The sequence below is a fragment of the Vulpes vulpes genome, chromosome 13 (assembly GCF_048418805.1).
Source record: "Vulpes vulpes isolate BD-2025 chromosome 13, VulVul3, whole genome shotgun sequence".
In the NCBI taxonomy this organism is placed as follows: Eukaryota; Metazoa; Chordata; class Mammalia; order Carnivora; family Canidae; genus Vulpes; species Vulpes vulpes.
Window position 1 is genome coordinate 142,049,582 of NC_132792.1, and position 21,682 is coordinate 142,071,263.

The window sequence follows — 21,682 nt, forward strand, 5'->3', positions numbered from 1 at the left end:
GAGGCAGAGACACAGGCAGAGGGAGAAGCAGGCTCCACGCAGGGAGCCAGATGCGGGACTCGATCCTGGGTTTCCAGGATCATGCCCTGGGCTGAAGGTGGTGCTAAACTGCTAAGCCACCCTGGCTGCCCTTCATTTCCAGTTTTATTGTATTTTAGCAAGATGTTGAATTTTGTCTCTTGTATTTCAGCATCTGTGGAGATGATTATGTAGTATTTCTTCTTAGGTGTATTGATTTGATTAAATGTAATAAAATTTCCCAGTAATTAACCATTCTGCCTTTCTCAATAAACTACTGTATCAAGAAGTATTTTCTTAAAATGGATTCTATTTGCTAATTTTTTAAATTTTATTTTACTATTCATAAAAGAAATGGTGTATAATGTTCCTTTTTAGCATCATTTTGATTAGGCTTTGGAATATGTTTAAACTTAAAAAGAATTTGGAACTTTGCCCTTTTTTTTCAGTGGTTGGGAACAGGTTAGCTTTAGTTTTTCTGAATTATATACATAGAATTGAGCCAAGTGGTATCTATTGGTTCTTTTTAATTTTCTTGCTTTCTGTGGTTATATTCTCTTTTTAAAATTTATAATACATGTCCTTTCTGCCTTTTCTCTTGACTGCATTAGATACTGGTAGATACCCTACTGTTGTTCATTTATTATCTTTCTTAATGTTTTACTTTTGTGGTAGTAAATATGTGTTACAAAATTTGATTTTTTTTTGGTTTCAAGTAATATAGTTTGGCTCTTGGTGTCATAAATGAGGTAATCAGCCTCCCATTTTCCCTTCCTAATTTGTGTTCATTATACATTTATTAGAATGTAACATATTCTATTTCACCAACGAAATCTACACATTAAACGTGTTTAGTACTCCTCACTCTTTTTGCCATAATTTCTCTAATCACTTAAAGAGTTGAGAGTTTGTGTGCCTTTTAAAAGTTTTTATACTGTTATCTGTTACTGAATATCATTGTAACTTTTCCTTCTTTTATGTGACATGATTATTTTGCCTGGCTGCCCAAAGGAATATTTATTTTTGAAGTCCCTAGTTTACTAGGGTATATCTTTTTAGGATCAGTTTTCCTAAATCATGGTGTACTCCTTCAGAGTTTCAAATCTTTCTTTATTTTGAGAGAGTTTTCTTAAATATATATTTAATTCTGATGTTTGTCTTAGCTTTTGTATTATGCCTCTGCTAGATCTCCTCAGCCCGTCTTTAACTAGCATTTTATCTCCTAGAAATGTTCACACAGATTTGTAATTGTTTTATCTTCTTCATGTATGGCCGTTTTACCATTATGAAATGTCCGTCTTTATCTCTGTGATATTTCTCTGAAAGCTTAGATTATCTGATATTAATATAAATACCACTCTTTTAGTTATTCTTGGCATAATATATTTTTCTCATCCTTTTACTTTTAATCCATAAGTATCTTATTTGATCTTGTCCTTTTAATTCAGTCTGATCATTTCTGCCTTTTGATTGAGAGTTTTAGACCTTCCTACTAAATGTCATTCTTGGAATTGATTGGCTTTACGTTAGTTCTTTTGCTATTTGTTTTTATGTGTTTCATGTCTTTTTGTTCTGTTTCGCCTTTGTTGCCTTTTTTAGTGTTAAACATATTTTTAGTGTGTCATTTTAATCCCTCTACTGATTTTTTTCATTATACATTTTTCAGTCATTTTCTTAACGGTTTCTCCAGGGATTACAATATACAACTTTAACTTCTCTTGAGCTGCCTCAAGTTATATTGACTACAGACTGGCAAAAACTAGCCACTTTGCTCTAATGTAATTCTATTTTCCTCTCCCCTTGTATGCTATTTTTGTCTTCTGTTAATTACATCTGTGGAGACCCAAACAATATAGTAGTTACTTTTTAAATATTCTTATGATTTTCAAAGAAATTAAGACAAGAGAAATAACACACACACATATCTTTTATAGTTACCCACATAATTACCTTTCTAGTGTTCTTTAGTCCTAACTTTGGATTCAAGTTAATCTATTTCATTTCCTTTCAACCTGAAGAACCTCCTTTACTCTTTCTACAACAAACTCTCCCAGTTTTTGTTTATCTGGTGATGTCTTTATTTCACCTTCCTTTTTAAAGGATAGTTTTGTTGAATATAGAATTATTGGTTGACAGGAGTTTTTTTTCTTTCAGCACTTTGAATACAGCATTCCAGTGCCTTGTGGCCTCTGTTATTTCTGATGAGAAATACATAGAATTGAGCCAAGTGTATCTATTGGTTCTTTTTAATTTCTGTTATTTCTGATGAGAAGTCAGTCGGTTCTTGTTTTTTTTGTTCTCTTGTATTTGATAAATTATTTTTCTTTTACTACTTTCAAGACTTTCTCTTTGTGGCAGTTTAGTTACAGTATGTCTGAGTGGATCTCTTAATGTTTATCCTAATTGGACTTCATTGAGCTTTTTGAGTCTATAGGTAAGTATTTTTCATCAGTGTTGGGGTATTGTCTTGCTTGTCCAACCTAAATCTATCTTCATCACCTCAAACTGGAGGTGGATATCGTCTGTAATCTACTAATCATGAATTAGAATAATATAATCAGCTGTTTCAAGTAGAATTTTCTGAACAACCCCTGTAACTGTTGCCTTAGAGCTATTCCAGTTGCATTCATCTTTGCCGTATTTGAACCTATAAGGCATGAACTCTCCTATGGCTCTTCCTGTCTCTAATAGCTATTCTCTCCAGTGTGGTTTTCTTCCAGTAGTTTGATCTCTCAGCTTTTAGGCTTTCAGAAAGTACTAAACAATTTGGGATGTCTGTTGGCTCATCTTCTTATTTTCCAGCACCATCTAGAAATTATTCATAAAAATATCTATCATATCTAGAGATTTGGAATAAGAAGAGAAGTTGGATTTCAGTGCTCAGCCCACCATCCTAATCTTGTTTTTAATACAACAGAGTCAGAAGAGTTCAAGAATCTACTCTGGCTTTTTTAAAATACAGGTTTTTGGGGCTGCTGGCTTGCTCAGTCAGTGGAGTGTGCGACTCTTGATCTCAAGGTTATAAGTTTGAGCCCCATGTTGGGTATAGAGATTACTTAAAAATAAAAGGAGTGCCTGGATGCCTCAGTCAATTAAGCATCCAACTCTTGATCTCAGCTCAGGTCATAATCTCAAGAGTTGGAAGGGGACTACACAAGCTCCAAACACCAGGAGATAGGTCATTTGCTGCTATCTTAGAAGGCTGCTTCACCACAGATGAACCAGTTAATATACTGTAATAATGATCCTTGTGTGTAATTTTTAATAACTAATTAATAATTACTGTTTTTGTTTCCTTTTTTGTGTACACTTTTCATAATCCATTCCTAAACTCTTTACTACAGTTTCAGAGCTCCTTTCTATTTGGGTAAATACCTAGGAAATCTTGGGTTCCTGCTTTACTCCCCAGAGACAGTGCTCCTGCTCTCCTTTGGGTGGTTTATTTTTTTAAGTCCGCTGAAGGCTTTTAGCCAGCATCCTGGAAATGTCTTTCTCCTCTTGATGAATCTCCTATATCTTGGATCTTATGTATTTTTCCATTCCTTATCTATTTTCCCATTTTGAATGAGCACTTTTTCCTGTAGCTTCCTGAGGAGATTGTGTGACCAAATATAAAATTGTAGGTTTTAAATCGTTTTTCTTCAGAATGCTTAAGATACTATTATTTCATTGTCTTCTAGACTCTAATACTAATATTGAGAAGTCTGCTATTTTTTTAAGATTTGATTTATTTGAGAGAGAGAGAGAATGCACACACAAGCAGGAGGAGGAGCAGAAATAGGTAAAGAATCTCAAGCAGACTCAGTCCTGAGCACAGAGCCTGATGCAGGGCTCCATCTCATGACCCCTAGAACATGACCTGAGCTGAAACCAAGAGTCTGGACACTGAACTGACTGGGCCACCCGGGCACCCCTTTGCTATTGTTCTTAGGTCTAATCCTTTGTGGGGGTTTTTTCTCTATGAATGGTCTTAAAATACCCTGTTTACCCAATATTCTAAAACTCAGATAATATGTGTATTAATTCATCTTTTTTAGATCATTGTCCTTGGGTAATCTGTGAGAACTTTAAGGAACTTGGGTTCTTCAGTTCTGAGACTTTCATTTTAATTCCAGCATAATTAACGTACAGTGCTATATTTCAGATGTACAATATAGTGATCCAACAGTTCCATACGTTACTCTGTGCTAAGACAAGTGCATTTCCTAATCCCCTTCACCTAGTCCATACATCTTCCTCCACCCCTCTTCCCCCTGGTAACCATCTGTTTATTCTCTATAGTTAAGAATCTGTTTTTTGGTTTGTCTCTCTTTTTTTCTTCCTTTGTTCATATGTTTCTTAAATTCCACATATACGTGAAATCATGATATTTGTTTTTCTCTGATTGGCTTATTTTGTTTAAAATTATACTCCCTAAATCCATATAGGTTGAAAATAGCAAGATTTTATTCCTTTTTATGACTGAATAATATTCTTGCAGGTGTGTGTGTGTACACCACATCTCCTTTATGCATTTATCTGTCAGTGGACACTTGGGGCATTTCCATAGTTTGGCTATTATAAGTAATGCTGTAGTAAACATAGTGTTGCATATATCCCTTCAAATTAATGTTTTCATATTCTTTGGGTAAATGCCCAGTAATGCGATTACTGGATTATAGGATGCTAATAGGGTAGTTTTATTTTTAATTTTCTGAGGAACCTCCATACTGTTTTTCACAGTGGCTATACTAGTTTGCATTCCCACCAAAAGTACACAAGGGTTCCTTTTTCCCCCGTATCCTTGTCTACACTTGTTGTTTCTTGAGTTTTTGATCTTAGCCATTCTGACAAGTGTGAGGTGCTATCTTACTGTGGTTTTGATTTGCATTTCCCTGATGATAGATAATGCTGAGCACCTTTTCATGTGTCCTTTGTATCTGTATATCTTTTTTGGAAAAATGTCTATTTAGGACTTCTCCCCATTTTTAACTGGATTGTTTTTTGGTGTTGAGTTGTATAAGTTCTTTCTCTGTTTTGGATATTAATGCCTTATTAGAGATATCATTTATAAATATCTTCTCCCATTTAGTAGGCTTTTTGTTTTGATGGTTGTTTCCTTTGCTGTGCTAAAGGCTTTTATTTTGATGTAGGCCCCATAGTTTTTTTTTGTTTTCCTTTCCTCTGGAGGCCTATCTAGAAAAATGATGCCACAGCCAGTGTCAGAGAAATTACTACCTGTGCTCTCTTCTAGGTCTCATATTTAGGTCTTTATTCTGTTTTAGGTTTATTTTTGTGTATGGTGTAAGAAGGTGGTCCAGTTTCATTTTTTTACATGTAGATGTCCAGTTTTTCCAGCATCATTTTTTGAAGACTGTCTTTTCCCAATTGTATATTCTTTGCATCTTTTGTCATAGATTGATCATATAATTGCGGGTTTGTTTCTGGGCTCTGTTTTGTTCCATTGATCAATATGTCTTTTTCTGTGCTATTATTTCTTGATAACTTTCTTCTCAAATTTTCTTTTCTCTCTTCTAGGAACTCATTTTAGCTACATATTGGATCTTCTAGATTGATCCTCTAATTTTTTTTAAAGCTCTACTATTCATTTCTCGGGCATTTGGCTCTATTTTATAGATTTCCCTGATTGTTATTTTCCAACTATCTTTTAAATTTGTCATATTTTGTCCGTTTTTAAGTTACTTCAGATTTTATCATTGTTTGAGTTTTTATAAGATTTTATTTATTTATTCATGAGAAACATAGGCAGAGACAGGCAAAGGGAGAAGCAAGCTCCCCTGGGGGAGCCTGATGTGGTACTTAATCCTGGGACTCCAGTATCACACACTGAGCTGAAAGCAGAAGCTCAACCACTGAGCTACCCAGGCATCCTTTCTCATTGTTTTTTTAATAGTGTCCTATTCTATTATAAATTCTATTATATTAAAAAAATATAATCTTAGCTCACTAAGGATATTGGTTATAGTTGGATATATTTTTATTTAAGGGAAGATAAATTTTTAGTTCAGTTTTTTATTTTTTTGTTTTAGTTCTTCTGTTTCCTATTTCTCTTTATCTATTATAATTTTGTTCTCTGTCATGGTAGATCTCAAATGTCTAATGGTCTCTGGTTGTCCACATTGAAAGATTCTTGGAAGTGCTGGGGTCAGTGTTTTATAAAACTGATGGATTTTACTGTAATGAGAAGGAACCAGTCTGCCTTTTCACTAGGGAATCCCATAAATGAAAATCAATGTATTAAGTCTTTTCTCTTGGATTGGTAGGTTTTTCTAGAGAAATCTTTGAATCTTCTATCAGCTTTTTAGGAGCCATGTTGGAGAAGGAGACTTGGAAGGTCTTCCTTACCATTTATGATGTCTTTTATTTAATCTTAATCTCTTTTCATAAATCTCCTTATTCTCCACTGTGACTGATGCCTCTGGTTCCATGTCCTCAATGGTTCAGTCTTACCCAAGATTAACTTCATTTTTTGGAGTGAGGAAGCACAGAAGTCTGATTGTGGGTATTAAAGAAGGAAATCTAGGGGTCTTAATCAAACTCCTTAAAAATTTTTAGCCAGAGTTCTTTTTTGCACTACTGCCCTATACCCATCTTTTAAGATGATCAGTACCTTCCACTCTCAGGTCTTTCTGGGGTCCCACAACACTAATGGGCTTGCTGTTTTATTAGTAGCATGCCTGCCCATTTCAGAGTTAGCTTTGGCGTTCTCTGGTCTGCTAATAAATCAGTTATCCCCTTGTGTACCTGATTTCCACTTCTCAAATTGTATGGACATTTCTCATCTTGTTTCCACTAGTTCCATTGTATTTATCCTTGGTTTTGATTTTTATTCCTTTGTTCTCATTATAATAATGCTTTAAGAGATAGCAGAGATAATGTACATGTCCAATCCATTGCACTTAAAAAGAAGGCTCTGATTATTTTTTAATTCCTTATCTGGAATTGTCTTCATAGCCTATATACCAATGACATGGACATACTAGTTTTCTTTCTTTATACTGTCAGTTTTTGCTACTGATAACTTGATATTGCTGACCCGCCAAAGAGGGAATTTGCTGTTGTTGGCCTAGCACTGAGAAATCCTGGGCAAGGGGCTTGGGAAAAGACATACGTTGGCATGATGGGAGCATTTTGTAAATGCATCAAGAAACAATCTAATAAAAAATTCATGTGTGTGCTGCCTACCTGTGGTAAGTGGGTGTAACTGACAGAACTGTGATACAAATCGCTTTAGTTTGGGTAATAGTGCCTATGGTGTTATGTAATTTACTTAATGATTCCAGGGACAACTTCCTGAATATATTCACATGTTGCAGAAACATAGTTCTCAACAAATCCAATGTTGACGATAACCATACACCCCTTAAGGCTTGGGGTTAAAGAATACTGTGCAAAGTAGATCTAGTAAGAAGTGTGAGGGAAGAAGTCTTCCAGTATATCTAAAATAAGATCTCAGGTCAGTACATTATACCATTTACTTTGAATAACAGAGATGTCAGATAGTAATAGGCTGGAGACCTTTGTCTCTATCACCGTAATCCTGAATTCTGGATATATCTGGAACTGACTGATCAGATTAGGCTCTTCCAAGAAAGTGAATGATAACCCAAGAATGGCCTGAGGGAAGTTAGTTGGAGTGCGTGATTTAAAACGACTATTCTGGGGCTTCAGTGAACTGAACAGTCCAGAGTAGAATGTTGTCCCGTTTTGGAAATTAAGAATAATGCTAGTACTTCCCCAATATCTTTGTGATTATATCAGGCCTCTCATTGTTCTTTAAACTGAATTAAAATTCTTCTAGCCTATATTTTTGGGGCTAAATAGGAATCAAGCCTAGAGAGTACTTTGTTTTCTTCCCCATTGCAGAAATAGTAACTAATGAGAAATGTCTTTATTTTGATGAGAGTTTGGTTATATGGCTATATACATCTGTTAAAACTCATCAGCCTTTTCACATAACATGTATACATTTTATTGCATGTAAATTATACCCCCATCAGTTTATTTTAAACAAGTATCTTGTGGACTTCTAAAGACTTTCTCCTACTTAAATTATTTCATGTAGCATAGTGACTAAAAGCTAGTAAGTTATGCCTCTAATAAGCCATGACATGGACTTCTGTGACCTATCTTAAGCTTTAATTCTCTGATTTGAAGAATTGAGATTTTTAGCAGTACCTACTTCAGAGAATTATAAGGATTAAATTTATTAAAATGCATGTAAAATACTTAGCATAATACCTGGCACATAGTAGATCCTCATTATATAGTGGCTGCAAATTATTATTAATATAACAATTATTATTTATATTTTACTTCTCTTTTGATTTCTTTTTGTAATATTTTCACAGAAAACCCGTATAGACAGCTGCCCTGTAACTGTCATGGAAGCATGCCTGGAAAGACAGCAATAGAACTTGGACCTCTATGGTATGTGCTTAAGCCTAATAATATAAAGGTGGTTCCCAACTTAGGACTTTTTGACTTCATAGTGGTGTAGAGCCAGTACACATTCAATAAAGTAGATTTCAAGTTTTGGATTTTGATCTTTTCTTAAGCTAGCAAAATACAATAGTCTTTTCTCATGATACTGGGCAGTAGCAGCAAGCCAGTCACGCAATCATGACAGTCAACAACTAGTACACTTACAACCATTCAGTTTTTCACTTTCAGTATAATATTCAATAAATTACATGAAATAGTCAACACTTGATTATGAAATAGGCTTTGTGCTGATCATTTTGCCCAACTGTTGGCTAATGAAAGTGTTCTGAGCATGTTTAAGATAGGTTAAGCCAAGCTGTGATGTTCAGGGGGTTAGTCTATTAAATGCATTTTCAGTATATTTTCAACTTACAATGGGTTTACATAATTACATTATAGGTCAAGGAAGATCTGTATTCAAAATTGATTTATGTATTGATTTGATTGATTTTTTTATTACGGGTAGTAATAAGACAAGCAAATTTCAATTTAATTCTTCAAGTCTAGTCAAATAATTATGACTCTCCTACCCCTATGAACCTGAGGTGTTTTTTATTTTCAGATTTTTCTATAACATTATTCTCACAAGTTTGCAACAGTGCTGAGAGACAGTGAGATCAAAGAGAAGCCTGGCTGATCTACAAACTAGATAATTCATTTCCAAATAGTAAGAATGAGGCTTTTTTTTAATTGACATTTTGTAGTACTGGGGTGTGATTATGTGATCACTATAATTTCTTCAAGAAATTAGTGTCAAGTGAGAAGGGCATGTCTGCTTTGGTTTTAGGTTTAGATGGGACTCAGCTACAAATATTTAATGTATGTATGCTTTTGCATCGTTAGTAAACTAGCTATTGTGTTTTTAATGCCTTAAAGTTGAATTGTGTATGTGTGGGTTTTTTTTAAAGATTTTATTTATTTATTCACGAGAGACACAGAGAGAGAGGCAGAGACATAGGCAGAGGAAGAAGCAGGCTCCGTGCAGGGGGCCCCATGTGGGACTCAATCCTGGGACTCCAGGATCACGCCCTGGGCCGAAGGCAGGTGCTCAACCACTGAGCCACCCAGGGATCCCAAAGTTGAATTGTTTTTAATCAGAATCCTTACTCTTATTGTTACTAGAGATTCTGATAGAAATTTGAGATTCCTAACAATACTGTGACAAGAATCATCGCAGATTTCTACCTTGTTTATAAGGTCAAGGTTTAGTCATCTTACTAAACCTAAAGATTAATTCATATAATAAATGTTTATGCTGATGCCTATTATTTTATCTTCATCTTACATACATATTCTTAAACTAAAAATTTTATGACTTTGGCATCCTTTCCTACGTATTATTGCCTATAGCACCTGCTACATGTTGATCTTACTCTCACTGATCTCAGAACTGGGGATATTAGAGTAACAAATTGCTGGATCCAGAGGGAAGATCTAGGCGAACCCCCTCATTCTACAGATGAGAACAGAGTATGGCAGTGTTTTTAAGTGTAGCTGAAACTGACCTCTCCAAAATTATTAGCACTGGCAGGGCCAGAACTCAGGTTTTTTTATTGCAACACTGAGTCGTAAACCATGTCGTAGGACTTCTTCACTTAAAACCATTGGTTCATGTCTTGACTCTGATGCGGAGTCTCTTCCCCTTTCTCCAGCTCCAATTCAGATTATGTCTGTTTTGAAGTCTCTCTTTAGTGCTTTAACCCCAAATTATCTCTATATCCTTTTCAGTAAATTTCATATTGGTCATTTCATTTGACACTTTAAAATCATATATTCTTTCATATATATTTGCTAACCTAATAGCTGTCATTCATTGAGGATATACTTTGACTAAGGATTTTGTGTGCTAGCTCATTAATTCCTAACAAGTCTGTGAGAAGTTTTATTATCTACTTTATGATGAGGAATATGAGACTCAAAATTACTCAAGATTATATAGGTAGTAAATGGTGGATCCAGGGTGAGAATATAGGTTTATCTGACTTAGAATTTCATTTCCTGTACATTATACCTGCAGTTCTCAAATAGGAAGCATATCAGACTTACCCTTGTGACATTTTTTAAGGAAATCACCATTACAGCATCTGATTCTCCTAGATCTACTCCTGTGCCACCTAACCCTACATAAACATATTGGATTAAGATTTCACTGACAGGAATATACATTATGAAAATTTCTGTATAATACTGTGTGCCTGTCTAGATTTATAGGCTTTTATAGAGCAAACACTGTATTTTATACTTTGGTATATCCTCCATACCCCCATGTATGATTTACTTTGAATGAAATTTCCATGACTAATCCCACTTAGAGAACCAACGTGATAAAAAGAGTTGAAAAATAGAAAATAATTTTAAATTAAATCATAAATTCTTTAATTTCAGCATTTACTCCGTTGTATAATTATATATCTTAGTTGTAGTTAAATTACAGACTTCTTTAGTTCTCAAACTCAGTTCTCTATATTTTCTTTTTTCAGGTCAAGTTCCCTTTTCAATACTGGATTCCTCAAAAGAATGCTATTTGAATCTCTTCACCATGGTTTAGATGACATTCAGACCCTAATAAAGACATTAATCTTTGAATCAGAATGTACTCCTCAAAGTCAATTTTCAGTTCATGCACCTTCAAATCTCAACAAGCAAGGTGACTAATTCATATTCAGCGCCTGAAATGAGCAATAGTTTTATTAAGATACATTTATTTTTTCCCTTAATTTTAGTAGATTAAAAGAACTAAAAATCTGTTGTGATTTTATTACCCTATATCTATTTTCTAGGAAGAGAAACCTTAGATAACTGAGAGTAGTGTGACCAAAAATTTTCATAATGTGTATTGAGACACAGGCTATTTATTACTAAGGCTGTTTTTTGTCCTTTAGTATAAATATGTTTTTGTAGTTTTATCAGGCTGTTGATAGAAGGGTGGGCCTATTATATATTCCAGTATTCTCACAGTCATTAGAAGCAGTAGCTATTGTTAGAGGGTTAAAAAAATATAATTCTTGCAGTCTGTTTTTACCACAAAATCTCATCTATTTCATAAAAGCAGTGTGGACAGAATTAAATAAGCTTTTATTTAAACTATGAATTGTTGCTTAATGTCATTCTATAAAATATTTTGTTATTCTCATTTGTTTTTATTTTTAGAAGAATATGGTGTGTTTATTAAAACTACAGATGATACCACAACAGATAATTACATTGCACAAGGTATGTATGTGTGTAGATATAAATATGTATTTATCAGGGCAAAAACGCAGATGGTAGAAGGGCAAGAAGAAGAAGAGATTGCTTTGGTGGCCTATTTTAAAATGCTTTTTCATTATATGGACAATATATTATAGTAAAACTTGTTTATCTGGCATTTGCATCATTCAGAATTTCTATTAACATGTACTTGTTCACATTTCTAATAGTGATCCCTTTGAAGGAACTATTAAGACCCTGAAGAACCATATGAACTATAAACTAAAACCAAATCATATTTGATAGTTATAAAGATTATTTATTGTAATTCTTTTACATTTTCTCATCAATATATTTTTATAACAATTCCATTAATTAACTAGAAGACCTTGTTCTCTAGCCATAAGAATTTACCATATGGCCTTAATTACAATTTGAGATGTGTGCATGTACATTTTAAAATATGGTTGTATTAGGCATTGCAGATTCCTATCAGGATTTAAAGATTTATAATGTCATGCTTTGGGGATCCCTAGGTGGCTCAGCGGTTTGGCACCTGCCTTTGGCCCGGGGCGCAATCCTGGAGTCCTGGGATCGAGTCCCACGTCGGGCTCCCAGCATGGAGCCTGCTTCTCCCTCCTCCTGTGTCTCTGCCTCTCTCTCTAGGTCTATCATAAATGAATAAATAAATCTTTAAAAAAAAAAAAAAAAAATATATATATATATATATATATATATATATATATATATATATATATATATATATATAATGTCATGCCTTAATGTCTAAAGTTTTGTTTTGCTTTTTAAAAGACAACTTAGGGCTGCCTAGGGGGCTCAGTCAGTTAAGCATCTGACTCTTAGTTTCAGCTCCAGTCGTGATCTCAGGGTCGTGAGGTCAGGCCCCACATCAGGTTCTATGCTCAGCTTAAAGTCCACTTGAGATTCTCTCTCCCTCTGCCCCTCCCAGTTGTGTGCTATCTCTAAAACAAGCAAGCAGATCGTTTTTTAAAAATTATTAAAAGACAAACTCTAAATGTGTTTTAAATACTGGTAAAAAGAACTAGATAGTATTAAGGTTGAAAGAGCAGAGGAATAGAATTACAAGCTGTAAATTTTGTATTCGTTACTCAGCAGTTTACTGTTGATATTCAAAAACAGGAAAACTTCAACTCCTTTTAATAGTGTGTGGTTTAGAGGCACCTGAGTGGCTCAGTTGATTGAGCATCTGGCTCTTGGTTTCAGCTCAGGTCATGATCTCAGGTCATGAGATGGAGCCCCCACACCAGGTTCTGTGCTCAGCATGAAGTCTATTTGAGATTCTCTCTTCCTCTTTCTCTCTAGAATAAGTAAATCTTAAAAAAAAAAAGTATATGCTTTAATAACCTCTATATACTCTTTCCAATAGTCATGTTCAGTTGGCATCTTCAACTAATTTTCTAACATGCAAATCACCTAAAATGATTTTCTTTTTTTTTTTTAATTTCTTTTTTTTTTTTAAGATTTTATTTATTTATTCATGATAGTCACACAGAGAGAGAGAGAGAGGCAGAGACACAGGCAGAGGGAGAAGCAGGCTCCATGCCCGGGAGCCCGACGTGGGATTCGATCCCGGGTCTCCAGGATCGCGCCCTGGGCCAAAGGCAGGCGCCAAACCGCTGCGCCACCCAGGGATCCCCTAAAATGATTTTCTTCTACTTAATTTCTGTCATAGGGAAAGGCATATGGTACATTGTAAAAAGCATTAGATTTAAGAGCATCATTTTACTTTATTGTATAACTAACTTCAGCCAGGTCCCTCGCCTTCAACAGAGTTGTCTTAAATCTTTAGAGTAAGGTAAAATTTAAGTTTTAAAATATTTAAAGTTTAAAAATACTTAAAGTCTCTGAGCCTTTTTTTAATATGTAGAGTAAAGGAATTAGACTAATCTCTATGGGTTGTTCTGTAGCTCTAAAATTATTCTCAGACTGATCAACATTTAAATCTTTCATGATGGGAAGTATCAGGCCAAAAATGGTCATTATGGAGGTTTTATATCTGATATTATGTATATGTGTGTGTTTCAGGAAAGAGAAAAGGTAATGAAACAATCACAACTTTAGCCAAAAGGCAAAAGACTGATGTCAGTACTGAACACCCTCCCTTCTACTACAACATCCATAGACACAGCATTAAAGGAATGAATATGCCAAAGTAAGATAGCCAATGAATGGCAAAATGTATATTTCTTTTTTTTTTTTTTTTTCAAAATGTATATTTCATACTTTAATGACATGGTGATTTAAATAAGACAAAAATCTCATTTTATTTCCTTTCCTTGCTGCAGGTTAAAAAAGTTTTTGTGCTATCTTTCTCAAGCAGGCTTTCGAGTAAGCCGAACTCATTTTGACCCAATGGGTGTTCGTACAGACGCACCCCTGATGCAGTTTAAATCGATCCTCTTAAAGTACAGCACCCCCACCTATACAGGAGGACAGTCGGAAGGCCATGTCCAGTCAGCATCTGAAGATACAGTAGCTGACAAGGTTGAAATGTCCGTGAACGACAAAGCAGAACCAAGCAGTTGCAGAAGATGGTAAACTGAAAGAGTTACTCAGATGTCTGTATAGATGGCCTAATAATTCTCTATACCAACTGTAGTTTTTTCTATTCTTTTAATTCAGTGGTGTAAAAATAAAAAACAGTGCTGTTTTCATTCAGGAAATTAGCAGTTTCTAACTAGCTAGTTTGGGAGCTATGCTTTCCAGGTTTTTCTTACTGTAAAAAAAAACTTAAAATTTTAATGAAAACATTTCATATGAAGCCAAGTTTATGACTGAGATCACCCTACCATTTAGTAACTCAAAAAACATTCACTTGCAAAGTGTTTGGAATTTTATGTACGTTATGGAAGCCGTCCCTTTCTGTTCTTAATCACATGTCTACTTAGCTGATTCAGGTTTGTTTTTCTGTTTGTAGCACACAAAACGAAGCCAGAAGCCTTTCACGTATGAAATTACCTTGAATGCGAACAATGTCCTTTCAGATAACTAATGCTGTGTTCACAATTACGAAGCTAAAATGTTCCCAATTTTAAGAAATCCTACTTCTTTCCACATTGATCTTTTAACTTCTTGCTAGCTTTTGAGAATTTCAATACTTGCCTGAGATAGAAATACATTTTTCTTATAAGTTAAGGTCTAGATGACTAAAGGCAGAGTAAGATTTTGTCAAAATAAAATGAGACCATTGTTCTACTATAACTGTTCACAAGCACTGAAATTCTGAAGAGAGTTTTTGCTGTAAATTAAACTGGGTGATCTCAAGTGCCTCAGTTAATGCACGTACAATATTCATTTGCTTGGTTGTGCTACCTCTCAGAAGTAAAACTTGTCACCTTATGAACTTATGAAGTGAGGATTTTTTTTAGGGGGGGTATAATTTGTTTTGTTTTCAGTGTGTGTATATGCTTTTTTTTTTTTTTTTTTTTTTTTGTATACGTAGCCCAGGCTAACATGACTATGAAAATTAGTAGAAACTCCATTAATAAACATTGTTCTTGCTTCATTTGAATGTAAGAGTTTGGATAAAAGGATTGGTATAAAGTTTAGATTTTTGTGTCAAGGACTTAATCCATTATTTACCCTGACATATTTCTTAGAGGAAGTAACTTTTTACAAGTATTACTGGCTTTGGGGATAGAAGACGGAGTTAGAACTGAAAGGTCTTAATATACTATGTAAGGGGAAAAAAAAGCACACCCATGACATACAAAAATCCAGGGAGTGAGGTCAACAGTATATTAGAAATCTTTCAAATCTCTTTGTGTTATTACAGCATAGTCCTAAGAGGATGTTTTTTCTTTTCTCCCATTAATAGAATCATGTTTTAGTAAAATGAATAGGTGAAGGGCAAGTTAGTTTCTATAATCACCATAAAGAAACTATAATTCTTGCCAGTTCAAGTTATTACTCACAAATGAGCACAAAAAGAAAAAAAAGTTGTTAGTGATCTTTTTTTACATACACTTATAAATTACTATAAATCTAGAAAGCAAACTACCACTTGGACCATCTGATTTAATACATATTGTTAAACTGAGTATCAGTCTCAAAGTTTCCTAAATGCTTATCAGCATAACATATTTTGATCAGTAATAAAGTTGAGTTTTATGCTAGGAGCCTAATTTGATATAAAAATGTATTAATTACTGTTAAATATGTTATATTAATTTCATGTACACAGGCAGACTTTTCCAAAGAAGGTATGGTAGGAAGTAGTTAAGAACTCTGTTAAGGTATCAACCTAAAGAGGAAATATTTTTTAAATTCCAAACAATGCTACATTAGCACCTTGTTCCCATAACGACTATAGTAGTCTGGGACACACAAATGTTGACTGCATTGTAAAAATAACATCAATTATATGCCTCCATTAAAATTTGACTAACACAAGAAACCAGTTTTTACTCTACCATCAGGAAACTAGTATGTTGTCATACACTTGAGATAATGTAGAAGGAAATTAAGAAATGGGTTCAGGAGCCAGTGTGGTGGATTTGGGTTAAAACTTCATTTATCACTTGAGTTCAGTTAGACTCCACTCTGAATATATCATGTTGACTTACAGAAATCAGAACTGGAGACCAGTTTAGTAGTCCTGAAAGGCCTAGGAATTCCTTTACTCAGTGCATTTTTGATCTGGTAAATGGCTCCAGGTTACTTTGGAGAAGGCTAGAAGGAAGATACATATTACATCCTTGTGATATTATGGCAGGGTCCTTTATCAAAGTGCTCTGGGAATATGAATTAAATCAGGCCTGGGAATTGCTAAGGGATCATGACTAATGTAGTGGGTCCAGATGTCCGTCAATACATGAATGGATAAAGATGTGGTATATATATATACACATAAAGATGTGTGTGTGTGTGTATAAATATGTATATATATATATATACACATACACAATGGAATGTTACTCAGACATCAAAAAAGTGAGATCTTACTGAACTATAGGATATTATGCTAAGTGAAGGAAGTCAATCAGAAAAAGAATTACCATACAATCTCGATCATATGTGGAAACAGAACAGGGTCATAGGGGAAGAAAGGAAAAAATAAAGACAAAATCAGGGAGTCAAACCATAAGAGACTCTTAATCATAGGAAACAAACTGAGGGTGGCTGGAGGGGAGGGAGGGAGGGATTGGGATGGGGCAACTAGGTGATGGGCATGTGATATGATGAGCATTGCGTAGAAGACTGAAGAATCACTGACCTCCACCTCTGAAACTAATAATACATTATGTTAATTGAATTTAAATTTTTTAAAATAATAAAAATAATATAGTGGCTCAAATCAGACCTACAGTTTTCAGTTATATAAATCAAAGACCGCTCTGGCCCTTTAGATCACATGACCAATTAGCCAAGGCCAAAAAAATCCCTGACTACTGATCAATCATCCTGTCACAGTCTATTACAGTATCGCCTATTACAGTAACTAAAATTATGTCCACCCTTCTGGTCTAGCAGTTAAGGGAATTAGGTTTCTGTCATACTGCTGCCTGGGCAATGCCCATCAAATAAGGAAGTCCATTTCAACATAAGCATCTTCCACAGGCATCCCTGGCCAATCGACATTCCATAAAGTTTTTCAAGGATTCTCTGTTCACTATATTTCCCAATGCCTAAGTAAAAAGTTGACCAGGCTCTCAAGGGGTATATAGTGAGATCACATATAACACAACCTCTCTGACCTTCCCCGTTCTAAGTCTTTGATTTCCTTTCTATCAAAGAATTTCTAGCATCTTACTTCCAATTTAGATGAGCCAGTGCTGTGTTTTTCCCTTCAACCAAGTAAACAGCCACATCCCACTGTTCAAGCTGACAAACGGAGCCAAAACTTCTGGTACAAGTGTATTCATATCAATAATTTAACCCAATGTAATTTAAAATTACATTCCTACAAGAGCCAACATAACCTATTTACACAGGTATTCTCCACATTAGTATATATGATCAAAAAAGCATTTTTTTCAGGTCACACTTTGTACTTGTTCCCAATCCCATGCTGGGATTGGACTCTGAATATATCCTGCAGGCACTAAAGGATTGTAAGGATACAGCAAATGGGCTGCTTTTACCAAGGAACTCCCTAAAGTGAAGTTAAGGGGTCATCTGCCAAAGCATCAGACATCCAAGGGGTTTCTTCCATTTTAAGTGAGGCTCAGTGGAGTTAAGGATTTAAGATACCCCTTCAACCAAACCTCTCTAAAATTCTTATTCCAATTCTCAGAATACTTGTTTCCTGCCCAGTGTCTCTACTCACTTGAAAGATCCAGCAACATAGCAAATTCAGCCAATTCATAGGGATAAACAGTTTCTTATGCAGTATCTCAGCCTTAAAGCTACAGGACAGGTTGAACAGTGAATGCCTCACAATTTTAGTCTCCATACAGATTGACTTTTCCCTTATTAGGGAATTCACAAAGCCCAGAAAAGGTTACAAAACCTGAACGTCTTTAAAGGGGGGGGGGGGGGGGGTGCGTTTGTCCGTAACACCATGTCCTCCATAGCCATACGATCCCTTTCTTTGCTGCCACTCTTACCCCACCCAGAAAGGACAACTCTTCTAGCCCAAAGACCCTTTTCTAGCTCTGAAGAGTAAGACTGTTAACTTTAAAATGTAAGTAAACTGTATTTGAAATTCCCAAACTGCAACTTCTTCAACCTATTTTTTTCAACCTACATTTGAAATGGAATGAGAATTTTAGATCATGTAGGCCAGAGAATAAAATTTGCCAAATAAAACATTTCCTAGAAAGTGGCATGTTAATTGCAATAGCTTATATTCACATGTGATTTAGCACTACAGTTTTTACATAGAGCCCTTGCTTTTAGCCACTTGGTGACCTATCTTTAGTAAATACATACATAAAGCAGAAGTTTAATTTGTAAACGTGACCAAAGGCAGCCCATAGAAAATTTTGGTACAGATTACAAAATTACAGTTATCCACTGGCCTACTATACATTTTCTATCTGAAACCCTTTAAACCAGTATACTTTATACTCAATAATTATCTATGCAGATGCAGAAAGCACTTCCAGCTTTATTTCCATTTTCTACCACCAAGACTTTCCCAGAACATTTTCTGATTTGATAGCAAAATCATTGCAAACTACAAAGCCAGGATTCTGGGGACTTTATGTTGGAATAATCATCTCACGCTAAGTATGGGATCTGTCCACTATGCTCAGCATCCCCGGTCTCACACAGCTCTTTCTGTAGAGAACTTCTTGCCACTCTCCTGTTGGACCAGTGCATAATGATCTGGTGGTAAAGAAAAGTTTCTGTGGGTCCAAATAGTCCTTACACAAACCATTAATCTCTCATTTTCACATTAGATTTATTCACTAAAAAAACAAATTTATTCCTTTGGCATCCTCTTAGTGGGGTTAGATTTAAACTGGGCAGTCTACATTTTAATTCACAGACTAAAAAGAAAAAGTACATTTTTAGCAAATATGTTTTGCCAACTGAACAGTAACTTCAGTATATTTTTATTACTGGTCACCAAATAAAATTTAGCCATCTTATTTTTTGCTAAGAGATTTAGCATAATAGAGTAGTATGCTTTCATCTTAGCAATTGCCTGCTAAATTGTGTCTAGCCCCATAGTAGGTATTTGTCTCCTCCAAATTCATGTCTCCTACCCTGAGTACCTCAGAATGGGACTGTATTTGGAAACAGGGTATTTAAAGAGGTTAATTTGGATAATTAGGTCATTGAGGATGGGCCCTAATCCAATAGGACTAGTGTCCTTAGATTATGCACGGGGGGGGGGGGGGGGGGGGGGGGGGGGCGGCAACATGCGAAGACAAAGAGAGAAAATGCCATCAATAAGCCAAGGAGAGAGGCCTCTAAAGAAACCCCACCATCTCTGATCTTGGATTCCAGCTTCCAGAACTGTGAGAAAATAAATTTCTGCTAAGTCACCCAGTCTGTGATACTTGTTACAGCAGCTCTAGCAAACTAATAAAGCCATCTAATGTTGGAAATTGGTATTGAATGTTGTAATATACAATGGAAGAAAAATCATTTAAGATTTTAAGGGGTTCATTTGAAATTTAGTATAAACAACACTAAAGAGAACTGTGCAGCTACAATCCGCTAAAAAAAAAAAAAACACAGTTGAGCTATACAATTATGAAGTCAACTCCTAATTAAAATTACAAAAGGAAATTTGTGATTTCCAGCTTTAAATTTCCAAAAGCACAGCAACTAGGGGAGGATTTAACAGGAAGGAAATGCATAGCTATACTCAAAAAGGTCATAGTTTTACATCAAGTAAATCATCTGTGGTATAAAAGACATTCTTTTTATAAGCATGAGAATGCATCATTAAAGCTAGAAGCAATTTTATTTAAGATTGTATTTATTTATTCATGAGACACACAGAGAGAGGCAGAGACACAGGCAGAGGGAGAAGGCAGGCTCCATCTAGGAAACCCGACGTGGAACTTGATCCCGGGACCCCAGGATCACGGGCAAAGGCAGGCGCCAAACCTCTGAGCCACCCAGGGATCCCCTAGAAGCAATTTTAATACTAATACTTACTTGGGCCCAAAAGGCTAGGATGGTTAGACCAGAGTATGCAAAATGGCACAGAAAGTTCTATTATTCATTTCACTTGTTCCTGCCTTTTTGTTAGTCCTTGTTTGCTTTGCAGTTTGCTCTTTACATTGTCTTAAGGTAGGTTGTTACTGAGCTTCTCTGTTCACATACACATCCACAGCTATAAATTTCCCTCTAGGCACTGCTTTAGCTCCATTCCGTAAATTTGATAGTGTCATGTCTTCATGTTCATTCACTTCAGAGTAGTTTCTAGTTTACTTTTCTGACTTTTGACTTTTCAGGAATTCCATTTAATTTCCATGTATTTGTGTCAAATTTCCCTCTGCTATTGATTCCTAAGCCCACTCCATTGTAGCCAGTCTGTATGCTGCTGACTGTAATGTCAACCTGTCCACCCTAGAGAACATTCCATGTGTCCTATTATTGTGTGACATTTGCTATAGGTACATCAGGTCTAGTTGGTTTCACTGTGTTGTTCAAGTATTCTACTTCCTTGCTGAGTTCTGCCCAGCTGAACTGTCCCCTATGAGAATAGGTTAACATCTTCAACTATCCTTGCTGAATTATTTTTGCCTCATCGGTCAATGTTATTGTAAGGTCCTGTTGTTTGAATGTTTGTAATTATCACATTTTCCTGATGAACTTTTATCATTATAAAATGTCATTTGTCTCTAACAATTTTTGTCTGAAAGTCATTTTGTGTATTAGTATAGCTACTTTGGTTCTTTTGGTTACTGTTTTATGTTCAATCCTGTTACTTTCAACCATTTTTTTTCTCTGAAACTAAAGTATGGTAGACTGTATATAGCTGCATCAGGTTTTTAATCTGCCATATCTGTCTGCCTTTTAATAGAGTATTCAGTCCATTAACATCTAACATACTTAATGGTAACAAGATCTACATCTGACAGTTGGCTATTTGCTTTGTCTTATTTATTCCTCCACTACAGCCTTCTTTTGTGTAAAATGTTATTTTCTTACGTGCCATTTGATTTTACTCTATTTTGGGGATTGATTTTCTTAGTGGTTGTGCTAGGGATGACAATTATCTTAGTTTTCAAAAGTCTAGTTCAGATTAATACCAACTTAATTTTAGCAGTCTAGAAAACCTTTGCTTCAATATTGCTCCCTTCCTTCCTTGACGTTGTATGCCATACAAATTACATGTTTATACATTCTAAGGCATTCATCAGTTTTACATTTATTACTTTATACAGTTTTCAATCAGAGGTGTAAACAAAGCACTGTTAAAATTGAAGGTCTGAATCCCCCCCCAAATCTATTATAAGGATCCATAACCCCTAATGTGATGGTATTTGAAGGCTGGACCTACAGAAGGTAATTTGTTTTAGATGGAATCCTAAAAGTGGGG

The 21,682-nt window shown here is 35.2% G+C and overlaps 1 protein-coding gene across 1 annotated transcript in view; it reads left to right on the plus strand.

The window, feature by feature from the left end:
• The window catches only part of TRMT1L (tRNA methyltransferase 1L), a 36,331-nt gene extending 21,093 nt beyond the window's left edge, over window positions 1-15,238 (plus strand). The window contains exons 11-15 of the mRNA XM_026001199.2: window positions 8,370-8,448; window positions 10,983-11,149; window positions 11,653-11,715; window positions 13,759-13,885; window positions 14,019-15,238. Coding sequence (XP_025856984.2) covers window positions 8,370-8,448; window positions 10,983-11,149; window positions 11,653-11,715; window positions 13,759-13,885; window positions 14,019-14,271 — 689 coding nt within the window. The 3' untranslated portion in view covers window positions 14,272-15,238. The remainder of the gene's footprint in view (window positions 1-8,369; window positions 8,449-10,982; window positions 11,150-11,652; window positions 11,716-13,758; window positions 13,886-14,018) is intronic.
• Window positions 15,239-21,682: the final 6,444 nt, after the last annotated feature.